Genomic DNA, 14,455 nt, shown 5'->3' on the forward strand with positions numbered 1-14,455 from the left:
TTCTCATTAAAATACATTAGCTGTGTTTTTTTGGCATTTCTATCCGTATCCGCAGTTGCCGTTTACATGCATTACAAAAACAACACGCAGCTGCCGATAGGAATAGAAGCTAAACCAACCTGCGGATAGAATTTTAATCAGGGGTGTAAGTTTACGTTTTCCTTTCTCTTGGTGCGTGCATATAAATTTTTGTTCAGTGTTGATTTTTTGGAAATCCTGCTACGGATAGAAATGCCAAAAAAACACGCCTATTGGCAACGGTTGTCCCAGCCATGGTAAGGAAAATTCACAGGGAAGTTTTCAGGTGTTATCTAGGAATAAAATGGATTGATTCAAGGTTAATCCAATACAGTGTCACTTTATTGTATTATCATTCAAGTCTAAATGTTTAAAAAACTACATATATACGAAGGCTTAATGTTTCTTAATTTAATTTACCAACAAGTCCAGCCACGTAAAAACAAAAAATCAAGAGGTTTCTGAGAAGTAGTTGTGTTTTTATTAATTTTTGCATATAGTTTTCTGTTTTTGTTAAAAAAAAAACAAATAAAAGCATTGAATTTTGAAAACTCAATTAGTATATTATCACTTAAAATTTCCAAAAAAATGGTTCAATTTTTTTCAAAATTTTGATTTAAAAAAAAAATCAAAAACTGTGTCAGAAAAAAGTAGTTTCATTTAAAAAGAAAATCAAAGACGAGGTTTGGCTTTACAAAACGGTATAACACGTTATTGGTGGTAAAACAGTTGATTTCACTGTGTTCGAAAATGGAACTTTTTTCTGACAGAGGACCCTCATATCTACTAATGATAATTCCAGTCGACGTTTTTTTGCCATAAAATAATGATTTAAAAAGATTTCCACTGATTTTTTTCAAATAACTTCTTTTACGTATAATACTTTCAAAAAAATAGATTTTACATCGATAAAAAATCAAAAATTTAATTTTTGGCATGTGCAAACAAAATTTCAAACTCAAAAATCTTTTTTATTTGACTAAATCCAGAAAAACTAAGTACGCCATCGTGTTCAGCATACTCGAATTATCTTTAGACATGAGACCCTTCTGTCGGTTTTTTTTTAATTATCTCAGTGAATAATTTTTTTTTTTTTCCAAATTAAGTCAATTTTTTGTTTGGTAAACGGTCTTTTGTTTTACATTTTAAAACAAATTATAACAAAAAAAACTTCAATTTCATGGATTTTTTATCATGATGCGGTTTGTTTTAACTATTTTAGCAGTAAATAATGTTGTCAATCTTTTTCAATTATTCTATTTTATATTGATTTTACTTTGAATTATTTTGTTTTAGTTAGTTATTTTTCATTTTAACTTTTTGATCTACGAAATACTAGAGTCTTGATATTCGCTTAGAACAAAAAAGTCCATAACTCCGCTTAAAAAAATGATCAGGTAGTGCAAATTTGGTTTAAATGCTTTTTAGGCAGATCCCTATCATTCCAGACAGTTTGTGAAAGGTATGCATATAAAATAGTAAATGCTTTTACTTGAAAATTGTAAAGTATGATCTTTATCACATTTTATCCATATCAAAACTTGTTAATACTTATTAATTCTCTTCTTCACCTATTAACTATTTTTAATGCATACAGACCAGTGTCTCTGCGCACAAGGTCAAATGACGCTTTGAATCGATTTAGAGTCGTTTCTTTTATTTTCGTATTTTCCAGTGCATTATTAACTAATGAATATTTTTATACATTTTAGCCAAACGAGTCAGGTTTTGTGCTGCTTGGTGACCTCTCTCGAGAAACCTCTACAGATCCCGACGACGAATGGCCTATGTGCCCACCTTCACCTTGTGATGTAGAGTTTGAGAATGCTAATATTATCATAGATGGTAAATCTAACATTAAAAGTCGTCGACCCAAAGAAGCAAACGTAAGTAATTTTTAAAGAAACATAATGCAAAAATATCTATTTAAAATATCTTTTTAATAATAGTTTCGAGTACAATTCAACGATACACTCAATTCGACATTTGAATATCCATCAGAGTCATCAGTAATTGAGGACTCGGGCAGCGAATATGCTGACTTGGCAGCTGAACTTGATGCATCTTCGTCTCCTTATGGAGCTTCAGGAACTGAAACCCATGAAGAAATGGAATCGCCAATAGTCCATCATCATGTTAAATCTGAAGAAATAATACAACTTCCACATAACAATAAAGTTTTAGGAAATTTGTCTTTAGGTAAGTAATTCAAAATTTAACTAGAACCGAAACATAACAATCCTGCACACAAATCAGATAGTAAAAAAAAGAAAACAAACACATATCATGAATAATTCATAAAAAAACCCCTTATATTTTTTTTGTTTGCAAATAATCGGATTTTTCATCATCTTATACCATTGAAACATCAAATTATTAATTTAATTAACACATTGTGCCTTACGTGCAGAATGTATTGAAGATTGTAAATATTGCTCTGCAACATACAAAACAATTAAAACAATTCAATATAATATGAAATTTTACAGGAAATATTTCCGCTGATATGTTAAAGTGTTGCCAAGCGATAAAACCATGTAAAATAAAAAAGAAAAACAAACTATTTAAAATCTTGCTTTGTCCATTCCGCAGGTTTTCCAGGTTAGTTTTTGAACCAATAAAAGCATTTCATTCACTTGGTCTAATTTAGAAGAATCGTATTGACGCTAGTTTCCCGATACAAAACCACATGTCACAATTCAAAATTTGTTAAAAACTTTTTGTGCTGATAATCTGCATTTCAATAAACTTTTTACAGATTGTTCAAGTGGTCCGAAGAATATAGTGTCACGTCGAGTTCTTCTGGTGCCAAATAAAACTAAATCGACCAATGCAATTTTCAATAACCCACAATATGCTCGATTTTTTAAAAATGACAATGAGACAAAGAAAAATCAAGCAGTTCCTGCAAAAGTTAACATATTTAAATCTTCTTCGTTTTCTTCAACAACCAAATATGCTAATATTCCCTTAGAGTAAACACAATTAATTACCCGTAAGATGATATGCTCATTTTCAAAGGAAAAAAATAAACAATTAAAACATCAATTTAGTAGGCTTAAGTTAATTAAAGGAGAATAGCTCTTTGATCAATAATAATAAGTTATACGCCGTTGAAAAGGTCTTTTCACTGCGGTCAAATGTCACACACATCATTTTTTTTAAAATTAAACATGCTCATGTCTTTTAAAGTCGTCTGCTAAATCAGAACCTTCACATGGCAAACAATCTCACTAACAGATGGAAATTATTGCATTTTTTCTGATGAAGTTAATTCCCACTAAACGTGAGGCCCAACTCCACATTTTCTGTGAGCAGGAAATTCACTTTTATGTGAAGTTGTTACCTGTGGACAATGGTTTGAGCTTTAAATACATTAAAGGCTGCTGTAATTTACTTTTCAAAAATTGTATGCAATGGTACCCTTTTTTCAAATATTTGGACACTTTTGCTTTGATGAATGCAATAAAACAAAAAATCAGTAATGGTTAAAATCATCAATATGTTACTAGAGATTATTCAATTCAATTATATATCCTTTCTTAAAACCATTGTTCTAAACTTCGATACAACCTTTTCTAAGAATCTTTTAAAAAAATGTTGTTTCAAAAATTTTACTTCGAAAACTCAATTTGATATTACTGTACATAAATGTAAAATCTATTTTACATATTTTATCAATATACATGAATATAAACACATCTTTAAACGTATGCTTAGTTACAAAATTTGTTTGTTTTTGCAATTGCATACAACTTATGCACTGTGCTAAAATCTCTTGGTTATTCAATGTGATGAATCTATTTTTCAAACGAAATTATTCGTTGGTTCCAAGCAGGGCAAACGAAATGATGTAGAGTATCACAATAATAAAATAAATACAAACGCAAATCTCAGAAAGACATGCAATGACAAAATTAACAACAAAAACAAAGAATCAAAACTCAAATGTCATTCTTCCGCGCACAATTAATGTCCTGGCAATTATGTGTGCGAAAAAGATGTGGAGACTTCTTTAAATAAACTGGTATAGTTTTCAATACATTTTCAATAAAATTAACAGTCTTTGCAACTCTGATTACGTTCTTATAGAAATCAAAAGTTTTGAATATTTTTTTTTATCAAATCCATCACTGGAGGAATATAGAAGATTATATACTTTAAAATTGTAAATTTGACTAGATAAATTATTAAAAAAAATCATTTAAATTTAAAATCAAGATAATTATATACATTCCTTCCGAGCCTGCAACGACCTCTCTGCATTGTCGCAATCAAGTGCAACCGAATTGAGAAAAAATGATGTATAAGCATTTGATCACTGTAAACAGTAACCTTTACTATGGTATAGCACTGAACATTAATGGTCACTTCACATACATTTTTACCATTGTCCTTTCATTGATTTATATGTTTAAGTAATCAAATTAATTTCGCTTAATAAGTACTAAAGTTGTATTACTTTCCCTTCCTCATCTCATGAAACTGCTCTTATACATTGAAGTATTTAGGCTATCATATATGTATTTATATATACAGGGTGTCCCAAAAGTAATGGATCAAACGAAATATGCTGATAGGCCAACTTTAGAGCTCTCAGATTTTGGTAACTTGTTCATCCCAAATCCTCACGGTTTTCGAATTAATGCAGTTTTTGTGAAATTTCGAATAATCCCGACTTTGCAACAGTATTTTGCTTCCTCCGCTCATATTTTTTTGCATTCAAATTGTAATATCTTTAGTTCTAACTTCAACTTTGAAAACTTTTATACATTTTTGAAAACTGCAATAACACGGCAAGTTTTTAAAATAATAAACCCGTACCACACCATACAAATTTTTGTCAGGGTGTTGCTCTGAACTAAAAGTAAGAAATTGAGTTTTTATAAAACATGGAACTGTTAATTAATTTGCAGCAAAATGGAGTATGCAATAAAAAAAATATTTTGATTAATTAATTATTTCTTATTATTAGACAATGTTTTAGTGAAAGAATTGTAAAAAACAAAAATTAAATATGAACAAAGGAAGCAAAATACTGTTGCAAAGTCGGGATTTTTCGAAATTTCACAAAAACTGCATTCATTCGAAAACCGTAAGGATTTGGGATGAACAAGTTACCAAATTCTGAGAGCCATAAAGTTGGCCTATCAGCATATTTCGTTTGATCCATTACTTTTGGGACACCCTGTATATTATTATTGTCTCTGCTAGTTTAATTCAATTGAAATTATAGTTTTTCTGATGCAATGCATTTAAAAATATGTATAAGAAATTTTCAATATCCACCCTTCATTTTCTTTTATCGCTTAAATGTATTTATTGGTTATACACTTTACATGATAAGGAATTGCAGTTTATAGGAAATAACACTTCTTACATTCCCTCACTTTAATTTTTTTTAAACTTTTTAAAACGCTACACATTGAAATTACAATTATTAAACTAAACGCAAAATAATATCAAATTCATACTCGCGATTTAATTAATTTTGTTTTTATTTTCTTCAATACAGATATTTTTTTTTCAAAATAACTTACCCTAACAAAATTTACGTTCAAATTATATATTTCCAGATATTGTTTAGAAAATTACGAGTATTATTCACTTCATCAAAAATTTGTTTATCCATAATCCATAAAAAAAATCATCAACAAATTAATAGCTATTTTTTCATTGAATCAAGAGTTTAAAATCCCAAACAGTAGAACTAATGATTAAGAGGTAACTAATATTTACTAATATTTCATTTTAACTGTGCAGAGATTTTCCTTATGGTAACATAACATTTATTCTTAATATTTTTTATCATTCATTCGTCGCTAAGGTGTGAAATTTGGAAGATACATTCTACTGCCACGTATAGATTATTTTAATTTGTGTTTTGAAATATAATTTTAGGCTCAGCGCCCCTAGGCTGTTACACTCCCATAACGGCTAAAACCGAAAACATATTTCAATTAGGTGTAACACGTGTACCAAATAGTCAATCGGATAAAAGTGGAGATAATGCTCAGACAAATGAAAAAAAACCCGCGGACTACTATGACGAGCTTGATAAGCCTTCATTGGAATATCTGAAACCTGCATCCGATGATCTCACAATAGCCTACAGCGAAGGTTCTTTGAAAACCGATTTGCTGTATTAATTTATATATTTTTTGTTTGTTTAATATTTTTTTCTTTTTGTTTAAATATCATTTAATGTTATAAAACCTTTACATAAAGTGAATAGCTTCATGTTCATTCCAAAATTCCGCAATATTTGTAAATAAATATGAATTTCTAAAATTATCAACAAAAAAAAGGTTCGCTGAAAAATTGAACATATTTTTAAGAATTAAATAAGTTTAAGTTTCGTATAATTTATTCAAACACGGATTTTTTGCATTTCGACAAATTGTTTACATTCCAGGAAAACACAATAAGTCTGATACAAAATAAACCCGCATTTATTACATACAGAAAATGCCACGCTAAAAGCTGGATAATTTAAAATTTAAACAAGACTGTCTGAAAAAAAGTTAATAAAACTATACTTTTAATAAATGTAAACCAACACTGCGATGCCAAAAATATAATATTTTGCAAAAAGACTATGATTCCTAAGCATCTTTTTTAAATATTTGTTTGGTGAAAAAATATAACACAATATAATATGGATAATCGGAGAAGAATCAAAAAAGAATATATAAAAATAATATTATATCTCTATACAACATTCAGTGAACATGTTATTTAATCATGTGAATTTGTGTGTTGCAATTTAAAAACTTGCCAAAAACCAGTTCTTAGAGAAAGGTTTATTAAGAAAATAAAAATTAATCTACACGTAAATAAAGGAATATTTTTCATTATTATTCAAATAATTACATAAATACATAATTATACAAACAAAAAATGTTGTCATCTCATTTTTATACGAATAGGTAGCATGACAATTAAAAATATGAAAAAAAAAAAACAAGAAAACATTGTTCGATTTTTTTCCTTTTAAATTGTACTCTTACAATAAAATTAAGTTACACAAAAGCGATAAAATAATTTAAAGTCTATTTGAATTTGTATTTTTTGTTTCTCTTTTATATTTAAAAAAAAAATATTAACACATAAATACATACTTAGTCCATACCCACTTCTTATTTTTCTTTAGTAAATTGGATATGATTTAATCAAAAACAGTGTACGAATTATAAATACAAAATATTGTATTTTATGTGATAAAAATAAATTCGCTTTCCACATAAATATTGACTTTTTATTTGGTGTATTTTTTAAATTTCAGCACTCTAAAATAAAAACAATACCAGAATAACTTTTAGTTGCGATATGGTTACTATAGGTAAGTTATGCATTCGTACAAAAAAAATGGACCGATTTACATGAAACTTTATTTGTAGCTTTTTTTTTATATGAAGGAGTTTTTGAAATTAATTTTTTGGACCAAAATTAACGGAAAAAATTACCAAATTTCTATATAAAAAGTGTTAAGAATTTTATCATCTTGAATTCTAAGAGCAAGTTCGTGCATTTTTTTTTTTTTTTTTCAATATTTGACGAACGTGATTTGAACATGAAAGAGGTAAGCGAATAAAAACCAATAATGGACAAAACATTAAAAATCTTATAAATTTCTAATTTTGTTTTCAGGTACATTCCATACTATTTGCTCATTAAAAAAAGAGGTGACAAAATTCTGTATGTATATCCATTATTCTGCTTTTCTAATGTCGTTTTTAATTGGCAATTCGGAATTGTTCTTCGATTCGGAATCCCAATTGAACAGTTTTTTTTTATTCCGAAGAATCTGATGTTTGGTGTGAATGTATTGTTTGAGTTTAACATTTTTCACATATATGTGTATTTGCGCCAAATTTCATTTGTATTTGTGCTGCAAACATTTTGTACTGCTGACATTTAAATCTATGAATGTGTGAGTGATTCTGCTTCTGATTTTGTTTTTAAAACCAGAAGAGAAATTCTCTTTTTTTCAGAATCAGAACTGTCAGTTTTGCCCAATTGAACGCATTCAGATTGCTTTTTTTTGCTTCCAGATTGCCAATTAAAAATGCCATAATATTATGTATTCTAAAATTCTGTAAATCCAAAACATTAGGAGTAAACACGGAAAACCCATAGAAACCGTAGAATTTTCTATCGGTAGAAATGAGCTGTCAAAATTAGCATGGGAAAAATATTCCGCAAATCATACAATTTTATCTCACAAATTTGAAGCAGAAACCGTAGAAAAAAAATCTGATAAACTTTGGGTGTGTTCAATCACCTATCAGATAGGCTATCTGGGATCCCCGTATCTGGAATATCTTTTTGAACGCGATTTATGTCTTATTATTCAGATAACCAGACATAAAATATGTTAATATTGAAAAGAGAATATTATTTTATCTGAGCAGATTACATTTTTTTTATTGTTGCATAGTATTTGCAAAATTAGCTTTACTTTATTTTTTTAATTGAACAAATTTTATAAGTTCAATTTGACGTTTAACAAACAGCTGTTTGTTTCCCTTGTTTACGCAATTATTTTCTGCTGGGGTGTTCAGTTAAACCTATTGCGAAATTTTCTATTTCTAAAAATTATCTCGTTACGTGAATACCCTAACTATTTCAAAAACATTTTTTTATTTTTATTGTTTTTTTTTTTATATAATTTCCCCTCCCGTAAGCGGAGGGAGATATACCACCACCTCCCCTCCCCCTGTAAAAAAAAATGCATTGCATATAGCCCCATAGTTCCTCCCTCCATGTGACTATTTAAATAGTCACAAATAACTATTTTAATAGTCAAAATTGACTACTTAATTGTTAATTTGGAAAATACTTAGATTGACTATTAAAATAGTCACAAACAACTATTTTTAACTACATATTTAAAATAGTCATCCCGGTTTTAACTATGAAACTAGTTAGTGCCAACCCCCGCTTCCGGCAATATTTTGAATGGGAAACCTGGTTTATTTTAAATAGGAATAATAAAACTTTTATTTTGTATTAGAATTAAAAAAAAAAAAATCAGATGACTGTGACAAAGTAAGCTTACAAAGCAAATAAAGTACATAGTTTGTCTATTTTTCAATTTTTTTTTTAAACTAGAAGACATAGAATCACACAGTTTTTCACTATTTGGTAAAAGATCAATAGGGACAGTTAATTTTACCAGTATATTTTTTATTTAAATTCAAAACCTTGAAAAATTTATCAGTGAATGTGTTTTTAAAATTTGTTCCTCAAAATTTTGACTTTAAAACCAAGTAAATATTTCAAAAACCTTTATTTGGAATAACTTCATTTAAATTTTGTGATTAAGGGTGAAACTTTTAAAAAAGTTATTATTTATAATTTTTCATTTTTAGTAATTTTTCAGAATTTTAAATTCAAAGCCTGGCAACCCCTGCTTGCGGCAATATTTCAAATGGCAAAACAGATGGCTGCAATTTTCACAAAAAATGTACCTCTTTAAACCTAGCGACCGTAGGGTTGCGGCAGGCTGAGAATTCGGAATTTCGCTCATCTGTCAGTACCAAACGAACAAAAGAAAATAAAAAAAAAAATATCTCCTAAACCGGGTGAAAACCAAATCAAACCAAATTTTTCAAGGACGCGCGCAATTTTAAAGAACTGTTTTCTTACAAAAAAAAACTTATACAAATCGATTTTAAGTGTTTTTTTGGTAATAACGTTCTACTATAACTAAATCTAGTGTCTAAAAATCGAAAAAAAAATCGAAAGTAGCAGACAACAGACAAAAAAATCTTTGGCAGCGGATATCTAAGAAATAAGAATAAAAAATGGATTTCTGTAAATGGCGATTTGTTGTAATTTGGATTTTGAATATGTGCCATTTTTTATTTTTTTTATTTCGGTAATGTGTAAAATTGTATAGTAAAAATAAAACTTTGGCAAGCTCTCCTGGGCTAACGAATGGACATTATGTAATGAAATTGAAACAGTATACTTACTTCTCAAAACTCTAAATGTGCTATTTTTTAGTTTTTCGATTTTTTGCTTAGATCATTTGGCAGCTCATAACTCCCTCAAAAATGACTATTTTTGAGTAAATAAAAAATATACATAAAGTATTTTGAATAATCTACATGTAACATGTGCTATTTTTTAGATTTTTAAATTTTGTAATGAGTGATTTTAAATTTCAAAAAACTAATTTTTAAAAGTTTGGCCGCGGATATAAAAGCCAATATTAATCTTAAAAAACAAAAAAAAAATATGTATTTGTTTTTTCAAAACCTACATGTGCTATTTTTTAGATTTTCAAATTTTGAATTTTTTAATTTTAAATTTTTAAAAAAACTAATTTTTAAAAGTTTGGCCGCGGATATAAAAGCCAATATTACTTAAAAATGTTTGAAAAAAATTTGCATGTATATGTTTTTTCAAAACCTACATGTGCTATTTTTTAGATTTTCAAATTTTGAATTTTTTAATTTTAAATTTTTAAAAAAACTAATTTTTAAAAGTTTGGCCGCGGATATAAAAGCCAATATTACTTAAAAATGTTTGAAAAAAATTTGCATGTATTTGTTTTTTCAAAACCTACATGTGCTATTTTTTAGATTTTCAAATTTTGAATTTTTTAATTTAAAAAAAAACTAATTTTTAAAAGTTTGGCCGAATCAGCATTAAAAAATACCTCGAACTCATATATCATATGTGTATTATTATATATACCATTGTCTATTATTGCTAATTTTGAAAATCTCGATTCGCGCTTCGACCTTCAAAATCGCGACTTGCGGACATGAGATTATTCTAGACTTTTGAGGTATGTTATAGAATGCCAAACCGAAGGTATTGAACAAAAAAAATTTCTATTAGCATTCATTCCGAGGTTAAACTCTTATTTGACTGGATTAGTATATTTTTGTTTTTTTTTTTTTTAATAATATTTTTAAAATTAAGTTTTTTTTATTAATTTAAAATTCAAAAATTAAAAATTTGAAAATCTAAAAAATAGCACATGTAGGTTTTGAAAAAACAAATACATGCAAATTATTTTCAAACATTTTTAAGTAATATTGGCTTTTATATCCTCGGCCAAACTTTTAAAAATTTAAAATTAAAAAATTCAAAATTTGAAAATCTAAAAAATAGCACATGTAGGTTTTGAAAAAAAAAAATACATGCATATTTTTTTTTTGTTTTTTAAGATTAATATTGGCTTTTATATCCGCGGCCAAACTTTTAAAAATTAGTTTTTTTGAAATTTGAAATCACCCATTACAAAATTTTAAAATCTAAAAAATAGCAGATGTAGATTATTCAAAATACTTTATGTATATTTTTATTTACTCAAAAATAGTCATTTTTGAGGAAGTTATGAGCTGCCAAATGATCTAAGCAAAAAATCGAAAAACTAAAAAATAGCACATTTAGAGTTTTGAGAAGTAAGTTTCAATTTCATTAAATAATGTCCATTCGTTAGCCCAGGAGAGCTTGCCAAAGTTTTATTTTTACTGTAAAATTTTACACATTACCGAAATAAAAAAAAAAAAAAAGGCACATATTCAAAATCCAAATTACAACAAATCGCCATTTACAGAAATCCATTTTTTATTCTTGTTCCTTAGATATCCGCTGCCAAAGATTTTTTTTGTCTGTTGTCTGCTACTTTCAGGGTCATGGTTTGTTTTGGTTTTCGCCGAGTTTAAAACGTCATAATGGTAGCTGTAAAAAGAAAGAGAACACAGGGACATTTGTTCGAACTTCCCAATATGCAACCCTGTTTTTTTTTGTTATCTTTGCATCATTTCCTTTAAAATGACGTACAGATACAACAGATACCTGCAAAATCGAGCGCACTTTGGGCTAGAACGCTATTTTAGCAGGAATTAATTAAAAAGTCAACTTATTCCAATATTGCTAATTTTAGTCTTATTCGATAGATAAATGGACTAGCTATAATTGCCCATTCAAAATTTAGGTCAAAACATTCATTGGCTACATAAAAAACACAATCTTTTTTTTTTTTTTTTTTTTTTAATTTAACTATATGCCTGTAAGACCTTAGGTCTTTTAAATGCAACTGCACGGCACTAGTTAGAAGGAATAGAAAGATAGGAAAGAATTTTTGTTGGTACAGTGAATTGAGAATGAGATGATTATTATCTCATAAAGTCCCACGGGTGGCTTCCAAGCTGGGGGATTAAGAAAAGAATGCTGCCTGAGGTAGGGCTTGAACCCACAACCTTCAGGTTAGCAGTCAAGCACTACATCCACTGCACCATTGCCACCCGCAATCGAAAAGCAAGTTTTCAAAAAAAATACAAAAAAGGCCACTTTTTCCCCTATCCAGATGTTCGTTAACTGAGTTTGTTTTAACGGATCGAAAGTTTTGCTAGTTTATCAATAAGTAATGTATCCAAATATAGTATTGGCTAATAAATTGTTATTATATTCAACTTTTGTTTATAAATTTTAAATTAAAGTATGCTACTTGCACCAATTTCATTTAAAACGAATGTTCCTAAGCTTTTAAAAAAAGGCACGAGGAGGCACACTCTAGAAACAGTTTTAAAAAGTAGCTAGACTATATGGCCTTATGTTTTATATAAAACTATGTCCTACAAGTGCAAACTTTTTTCACTCTAAAGCCTGATACGCTGCTCGCGCTAAATTTTAGCTGAGATAAAATTCCCATACAAGTTATCGATAACTTGTATGGGATCCATTTTATCTCCGCTAAAAATTTTCGATAATTTGTATGGGAGCTAAAATTTAGCGCGAGCAGCGTACCAGGCTTAACTCTGAAAGTATAGTGAGCAAAATATTCAGAAAAACCACTTACGGTGACAAAAAAACGAGTTGAATGTTTTCAAATAACGGTTTTTTTATTTGCACTAACATTTTACCTTCCATATTAAGTAAAAACAACTTTTGTTCGCGTTCAGTGACACCATTTTCGAATTTGATACGTTTAAAACTTCATAGAACTTTTTTTTTTGTTTTTTACCAATAATATTTGTTGTAAATTGGAAAACCTTATTTAACATAATATTTCGTTTATTTTTGTTGTTTTTCTTATTTTTAGTGTCTGTTGCACCATAAAATTATCATTATTACACCATTCAACATCATCTTAATACCTTAAACTGCATTTTTAGACTATTTCAAGAATTTCTATAATTAATTCCAGCTAAAATAGCGTTCTAGCCCACAGTGGAGCGGTGGGATCTTATGGTGTTTTCGTTTGGCAAAAAAAAAATTTATTTTTTCATTTAAATCTGTCAAAATCTGTTAACAATTAAGTAGTCGCAACAACATTTTTTTGACAGATTTAGATCAAAAAATAAATTGATTTTTTTACCAAACGAAAACACCATTAGACTATAAGCAGGACTGTATGCTGTGTTTTATTATATAATTTCCCTTCCCGTAAGCGGAGGAAGATAATAATGCAAAACCACCAGCACTCAGTTGGCCTCAGAAATGGAACCAGGAGACTTGCCGCCGATTTCTGAAATCAACCCGTCGAACCCCACAGGCCGGTTTGGGATAAGATATAGGTGTGAAGCAGATACGTGGGAGAGTTTCAATCCCCCTCGACATCGAGATCATAACAGAGCTAAGTTAAAGGAAGGAGAAAAAGAAAGTTTTTAGTCCGTTTTACATTTAAAAATACTGCTACCATAGTTACGGAATAAAATCTTTAGCCGACGAAAATATTCTTCTGGACCACCTTCACTTTTATATCTTGGTTCCTCTGTTTTAGCCTGGTACGCTGTTCGCGCTAAATTTTAGCCGAGATAAAATTCCCTTACAAGTTATCGATAATTTGTATGGGATCCATTTTATTTCGGCTAAAATTTTTCGATAATTTGTATGGGAGCTAAAATTTAGCTCAAGCAGCGTATTAAGCTTAAAGCCCGGTACGCTGTTCGCGCTAAATTTTAGCCGAGATAAAATTCCCATACAAGTTATCGATAATTTGTATGGGATCCATTTTAGCTCGGCTAAAATGTTTCAATAATTTGTATGGGAGCTAAAATTCCCATACAAGTTATCGATAATTTGTAAGGGATCCATTTTATTTTAGGCCGTGTGTGAATTGCATTAAATAGTTAACACCGTGTTAAATTTTTGACTCTATTGAGGTGAAAAAAAATTTCAGCTGTATGAATTATTGTTTAATATTAGCTGCGTTCCTTTGGAAATATTAATCTACTGCTTAGTACTTAAAGCTGCTTTGAACTACTTTTTCAGTATAGCAAAAGTAGATCAAAGTAGTTTTAAGTACTAAGCAGTAGATAAATATTTCAAAAAGGAACGCAGCTATTTTTCTCTGCCTCTTTTCTGCCATGAAACTCCTTTTTAATAGGTTAGGTTAGGTTAGGTTAACGTGGCTATCAGCTGGAGAGCTGATACACTTAGACCATGATTGGTCCGTTGTGATACCACAATG

General features: G+C 28.9%; 1 protein-coding gene across 2 annotated transcripts in view; it reads left to right on the forward strand.

Annotated features, from left to right (window-relative positions):
• Positions 1-6,387, forward strand: part of LOC129920110 (probable serine/threonine-protein kinase nek3) — a 52,552-nt gene extending 46,165 nt beyond the window's left edge. Inside the window, exons 3-6 of one of the 2 annotated variants that reach the window (XR_008773191.1) lie at positions 1,731-1,904; positions 1,968-2,217; positions 5,595-5,742; positions 5,920-6,033. Coding sequence is in view for 1 of the 2 variants with exons in the window: in XM_056001307.1 (XP_055857282.1) it covers positions 1,731-1,904; positions 1,968-2,217; positions 5,920-6,167 (672 nt within the window). In the remaining variant the exon portion in view is untranslated. Of the gene's footprint in view, positions 1-1,730; positions 1,905-1,967; positions 2,218-5,594; positions 5,743-5,919 lie in introns of both variants that reach the window. The other variant, XM_056001307.1, reaches the window with a different exon arrangement.
• Positions 6,388-14,455: the final 8,068 nt, after the last annotated feature.

Source organism: Episyrphus balteatus, chromosome 4 (assembly GCF_945859705.1).
Source record: "Episyrphus balteatus chromosome 4, idEpiBalt1.1, whole genome shotgun sequence".
NCBI classification, from domain to species: domain Eukaryota; kingdom Metazoa; phylum Arthropoda; class Insecta; order Diptera; family Syrphidae; genus Episyrphus; species Episyrphus balteatus.